This window comes from Nilaparvata lugens, chromosome 5, assembly GCF_014356525.2.
Source record: "Nilaparvata lugens isolate BPH chromosome 5, ASM1435652v1, whole genome shotgun sequence".
NCBI lineage: Eukaryota > Metazoa > Arthropoda > Insecta > Hemiptera > Delphacidae > Nilaparvata > Nilaparvata lugens.
In genome coordinates, this window is record NC_052508.1 from 17871382 (window position 1) to 17878296 (window position 6915).

Sequence of the window (6915 nt, forward strand, 5' to 3'; positions counted from 1 at the left end):
GTATTTGACTCTGTGTGAACAAAAGAAGAATGTATCAACCACACCAAAGCATTTGGACAGTTTCATACTCGTCAATCGTCAATCAAAATAGGGCACTAAAGAAGATTATTGCTTGAGTCTGTGCCTTGTTCAGCTATGAGTTCATTCATAATACAGTTGCTGCTCGATATTGTTCGGTAACTATATGGAAAACCAGAATGTGAACTGAGACATAACATTATTTGTATCTTGACGTCACAACAGATTCGAAATAATGATAACAATCACAGAAAGTTTGTGCAAAATTTCAATTTATTCTTCACAAGAATTACAATAAATAAATTTTTATAATATAATCATATTATCAAATTCGCAATGCACAAATCCAAGTTTTATGAGTTAGTTGTTCATAGTACATTGGCTTTGTATTATGAACTAAATCACAGATCTAAGGAATAAATTACTAGACTTATATCATCATATCTTACAATATAAATAAGTTTCTCTTTGTTAGGGGATATTTCCTAAGTATATTCAATCTTCATCCTATTCCATCATCGTAGAGAGCTCTCCCATCCTTGATGTGATAATTATCTTATCATCTGGAATAAACAAAAAATTATATTATTCACCATTAACCTTGAGTCTTACAACTTCTTCAAACATTGTATTTTTAATGTATTATATTTCGTACTGTAATAGGAATTCGATAGCTAAATTATTGTTGTAACACTGCTTCACAGGTCTGCAGTAACACCTCCATCCTTACAGGAAATCTTCCCTTCCGTAAGAGTACTTATTGCCAATTAAATACAGTTTACATATTCCATTCTTATTATAACTTGTTTAGATATAAGAGAAATGAACTGATTCAGAGACTGAGAAACTGATACTGTGATTCAGCACGCATATTAGGCCGAGTAATGCAGGTAATGTTATGATTTTATTCCATGATATCGTATATGAACTTAACTGGAATAGATGTTTTGTAAAAAAATTATAGTTGGATCACCTTATGATCGCTTCCACACTTCTTATCGTTTTCTTGACGACATGGCACTGCACGACAGGAAAGGAAACTCTGAATCTCGATACGCCAACTCAATCAGCCAATCAGAGAGCTTCCTGTTACTGTCATACCGTTCCATGTCGGAAAATCAGTATTAAAACGGTCATTAGCAATAAGGAACAAACATTGGAGTTATAAAGAAGTAAAAAAATAAATCCTAGTAAACTTACCAGTGAATGAAGCTATTCAAAATCTGGAGAAAAACCTTGCTGGTGGGCCATATGATGTCGCTGGTGTTGGGGGTGGTGGAGGTGGTGGAGGTGGTGGAGGTGGTGGAGGAGGAGGTGGTGGTGGTGGAGGAGGTGGTGGGGGTGGAGGAGCAGAAATCGGGGCAAATATCTGTTGAGGTGGTGGGTATGGTCCTTGTGGAACAGGGAATACAGGTGGAGGAGGTGGTGGTGGAGGTGGTGGAGGAGGAGGAGGAGGAGGAGGTGGTGGAGCTGAAATTGGAGCGAAGAACTGCTGGGGAGGTGGAGGAGGAGCTGAAATTGGGGCAAAGAATTGTTGAGGAGGAGGATACGGTCCTTGAGGGATTGGTGCTGGTGGTGGTGGTGGAGGGGGTGGTGGAGGGGGTGGAGGCGGTGGAGGTGGAGGTGGTGGCGGTGGTGGAGCAGAAATTGGAGCAAATATCTGTTGTGGTGGTGGGTAAGGACCTTGAGGAACACTCACTGGTGATGTGAAGAAGTTTGACGGCGGTGGAGGCGGTGGAGGAGGTGGTGGAGGTGGTGGTGGTGGTGGCGGCGGAGGAGGAGGAGGTGGAGGAGGTGGTGGAGGTGCAGGTGGTGCCGAAAATGATGGTGGTCCGTAGACTTGTGCCGGTTCAACAGCAGGGAATGGTGTGAATGCTGCCCCAGGTGGATAAGGTCCTTGGCTGAGTACTGAGGCTACCGCCAGTAGCAGGCATGTCAGTCTAGTAATCTGTGCACACAAATAACGATATTAAAGTCAAATGCAGTGTATTAATTATGTTAAAATACAACTACTTTTAAAAATGTTAAGCACAGCCTGGACATTTGATTTTTAATTCAATTCGAAAATCAATTTGATTAATTAGGAATCAGTCAAACGAGCCGACTAGCTTCAATCTCAGTCATAGAAGATGATGGTGATAGAATATTGATTCCAAAATCAATAATGAATAATAAAGAGTAATGATTACACATAGATGGATAAGTATAGTCTTCAATTTATTTCCCTCCGAACCTCCCTTTCTCATCATCAAGTTATGATTTCCTTGCTTTTCTTCTTCAATCATTCAATAGGATTACGGATTCAATATAGTGAAACAAGCCTGTATCTTCACTTTGTAGAGTCACAGATACAAAGAGATTTTCGTTTGTGGCAAGCTGCTTCAGCTCTTTCTATTATGCCTATACACACATATTACAGTAACCCTAGACAATTTTGAAAGAGATTAGACATTGAGAATCCCAATTGAAGTGGGAAAAAAATTATTACTTCCTACTTTTTATGTGGAATGATGTAGAAATTATACCTCAAGAAGTTTACTAGTACCATATATGAATAAATAGGAAGAACTCAGCACATGAATCTCTCTTACAAAATTGCTTACAGTATTCAATTTGTTGAAGAGCAGGTGGGACATTTAAAAAGCAAGATTATATATTTATAACTAGACAGTACACATTAATTTGAAAAGCAAGATAAGAAATGTATTAGACACAAAAAAAAATCTTTTCATTACGAAAAGGACACCTTCTAGTAAGCCTCTTTGCCAATAATGTATGTTTTTTTTCTAAATCAAAATAACTAAAATAATAATTGAGAGTGTTAAATTGCAATAAGAGTTGAATGTATCAATAGAGAATGATTTACTACTGACTTCGCAAAATAATGAGATGTGTTCCTCACAAACAAATGATACCATACAACTTAATGTGAATCAGTCGCTTTTGGAGTTTGAATAGAAAATGGAAAATTATTTTTTTCCAAATTTATCAACAAAATATTGTTAAAGTTGATCTGAGTTGAATTTTCCTACTCCTATGCAGAATAATATCATAGTTGTATGTGAGTTGAATTTTTCCAGTTCGCAAAACCTGAGGAAATGTTTAAATTACTCACCTGTTCCATGATTGCTGACCAAGATGTATCTGATGTCTTCTGCTTGCAGGGGTCAGTTTATATATTGAAAGACATTTGATAGTGTGCAAGGATGGAAGGGTGGACTGGTTGACTTTCTCCCATGTGCGAACTCGTTCAGTACCCCTTCAAGGTCACAGTCAGCATCGCTTATCTCCGAGTTCATCTCTTTGTTTCCGCGAGCGAAATGCGTCATCGGTCAACGCATCCGCAGATAGCAGTTCATTTCTCTGGAGCTGAAAATTAGATTATCATCTGTCCAGGCGTGGAGTCCTCCACACATCTTCCTACTCTTATGGGAATTTCGGAAGATAATAGTAGTATTAGAATGATTGAATGAAAATGACGCTTCATTCATATACCAGAAAAGCGTTTTGAATTGGTTCTTATTCTAATAATTCAAGTTCTTAATAATCTAGGAATAATAATATCCAGAAAAACCAATAATGATTGTATGCACTGTTTTCTAATGAATTATGAACCTCTATAGGATAGCACCATATTTTTTAGTATGGGATTCTTAATAAACAGAATTGATTTTTGACAGGCTTATAGTTTTTTCGATTGATGAAGATAAAAATGTGTGGGAGAGCCTCTAATCATCCTATGCATATCTATATGTTTATTATTGATTTTTCAATTAATTATTCCATTCAATTTATAATATGTATTATTCTCTAATAGTATAAATAATATAGGCCTAACAGGTATAAAAATCTAAAAACTCCAAGTCGAGAGGGAAAATATATTTCAAAATATAAAAATACACTTAACTTGACTTTATTATGTGCTGCATACAACACATGTATGTTTACAAATGGACTGCAATTCTTTATTCACACCAAAGAAAGCGGCTTGTTGAATAACAAATCTTTTTCTTTTCCTTGCTCTATTACCTTGCCCTATGTAAGGAAAGTATTGCTTTCCAGAAAAATTTAAGGTACCCTAATTTCATGTTTTCTATACGTTTCATTACTATCCTTGCCCAATTACCATAGGTAAGGAAAGTATTGCTTTCCGAAAAAAAATAAGGTACCCCAATTTCTAAATTTCTATACGTTTCAAGGTCCCCTGAGTCCGAAATGTGGTTCTTGGGTATTGGTATGTATGTGTGTGTGTGTGTGTGTGTGTGTGTGTGTTGTGTGTGTGTGTGTGTGTATGAGTGTATGTGCATCTGTGTACACGATATCTCATCTCCCAGTTAACGGACTTGAAATTTGGAGCTTAAGGTCCTTACACTAAAAGGATCCGACACGAACAATTTCGATCAAATGCAATCCAAGATGGCGGCTGAAATGGCGAAAATGTTGTCAAAAACAGGGTTTTTCGCGATTTTCTCGAAAACGGCTCCAACGATTTTGATAAAATTCATACCATAAATAGTCATTGATAAGCTCTATCAACTACAACAAGTCCTATATCTGTAAAAATTCCAGGAGCTTCACCCCATCTATGCAAAGTTTGATTTTGGATTCTCAATTATCAGCCCTCATATACAATTTAAACGAAAAATTTCAAGTGGAAAAGATTGAGCATGAAAATCTCTGCATTCAATGTCCAGTAGCATTCCCACCTAAAATTGAAAATTAGCTTGAAATCCGAGAAAATGTGATTATTAAATTGCAAACTGTTGGCAACTGTTGGTTCTATCAAATCATTCACTACGAAGAGATAGCAGACCTCGTTTGTTTCCAGCGTTATTGACCTATCACCAGCTGTCTCATATCTTTGAGTAGTAGACTTGTGATGCGCGAGTACACTAGCGTCAGGTGATCAGTTTTCATAACGGCAAGGAAAGTTGTGTGAGTGCACCACACCAGATTTTTTTTTTTTTTAATGACTGATCCCTGGTCAATGTGACTCTCGTAGAATTTTAATAATTTAGAGAATCCAATTACTATTGGTATTTATTGATGGAGAATTGAGAACCTCTTCATGGCATACAGTGAAGACCTGAGCCTCATGTTTAAACCGGATTTCAGACATTTTTGGCAAAGTCGTCATTGAATGAAGAAAATAAATTCGGAGAATGGTTGTTATTTTGTTTAAAATCATACTCATTGCGATGATAATAGTATTTCTAGACATTTCATATACATCGTCATCTATGAATCCATCATTTCGTATATAATCCAAAGTTGACCGCACATATTATTCTCATATCTCCAATTGGGTTATCACAATAAATTTGTTCGAGGTCATCCCAGCTAACAGTCAGTCATTATATTTCCCAGAAATACGAAAACCTACAAAAAATACAGTTTCTATATTGTCAAAAATCAATTCATCATACTTCAACTCCTTTTTCTGAACTTCCAGGGTGGGAATGCAATCACTAGCACTGAAATCCTCAGATATACAGTTCTTAATGCAACCTCCAACTATTGTTGATTGTCAAATTGAATTATTTAGGTAATAACTTATCCTAATGTATTTTTATTGTATAGTTTTCCATGTTCATATGCAATCAATGGGCCAAATTATCATAGTATAGCAAGGAAAATGTTTTTGTGTATGCATCGTGCAATAAGTATTAGATCAATGGAAGTATCAAATCAAGATAGTTTTCAAAAACTTTAACTGGAAAAAGGTTCCTCTTTCAGTGAAGTAAGTGTTTTTCTGTAAGTTTTGAAAATGAAATTTGATAAGTGCAATGGTTCAATTCTCATACAAATCTTATAAAAAAGATATCAAATAAATTGATAATTGCACGCATACTATCTAGATCTTGAGACATTCACCACTACTTTCTTCTATAGGTTTTTCAGAGGCTCTTCCAGTTGTACTGCTCTGATAAGTAGTATTCACATACTGATTCACAGATTTTACTTATTCCGATATTTACAGATTTCTGATTATCAAGTGAGTTCTTAGTGGATTTGTCACTCTCTTCTGCAAGACTTTCATAGTGAGGTATTTATGATAATAGAATATCATACACTAATCCATTCATACAATAACAAATAGAGTGCAATTGAACTTCTTCGAGTGAAATATCATTTTATAACATCATTAGCAATAAATAGTAAACTAGGATGAAAAATCAACGCACTGGAAGATCTACTGGTCACTACTGGAGAGTGATAATACCGTAAGAAGAGGAATCAAGATTTCCTCTCAATTGAATATAGTAATCAGTGGCTCTACCATCTAAGTATGTTATTCGATATGAATGTAATTTTCTGTATCATTCTATGTATTAACGGATGCTATGGTTCACCAATTTGAATATTGAAGCCTATCAAAAATAATTGTGAGCTACAAGTGAGAAATGAAAACATATTTCTCAAAAAAATCATTCCATCAGAAGTCTCAAAAGCTTAAAAAAGAAAAATTTCATAGTAGTCAACAAGTTTATTGATAACCTTGGAAATTTCCTTCAATGGTTAAAGATGTAAAGATACCTTACAATATCGCACTAAATTCCTTGAATATGAATTACATTGATCTTGAATGATCAATGACCAACAGCAATGTACTGGAAATATATCAGATATGGAAAATTATCAGATGGTGAAATATTTTCGAAGCAAAAGTTTGAAGATTAATCGGAAACGATACGAAATTGGCATACCAGTAATATTCTATTCGTATTTTAGTACATTCAATTCACAATCAGCATTATATATTTAGATTTGATCATTCATTTCCATACTCTATTTATTCCTCTATCAATGTCAATCATCATTCTTAACCGTGGGAATCAGACTTTTTGCTTTTATTCAAGGCTGTTTGTAAACAAGCAGTTATTCCATTCAGATGTG

At 35.4% G+C, this 6915-nt stretch overlaps 1 protein-coding gene across 1 annotated transcript; it reads right to left on the reverse strand.

Annotated features, from left to right (window-relative positions):
- Positions 1 to 271: 271 nt before the first annotated feature.
- On the reverse strand, positions 272 to 3278 carry LOC120351253 (leucine-rich repeat extensin-like protein 3). The gene is made up of 3 exons (XM_039427796.1): positions 3134 to 3278; positions 1219 to 1966; positions 272 to 581 (listed from the first exon to the last, which is right to left on the reverse strand). The coding sequence occupies exons 1-2, from the start codon at positions 3140 to 3142 to the stop codon at positions 1235 to 1237; spliced, it is 741 nt and encodes a 246-aa protein (XP_039283730.1). The 5' UTR covers positions 3143 to 3278; the 3' UTR covers positions 272 to 581; positions 1219 to 1234.
- Positions 3279 to 6915: the final 3637 nt, after the last annotated feature.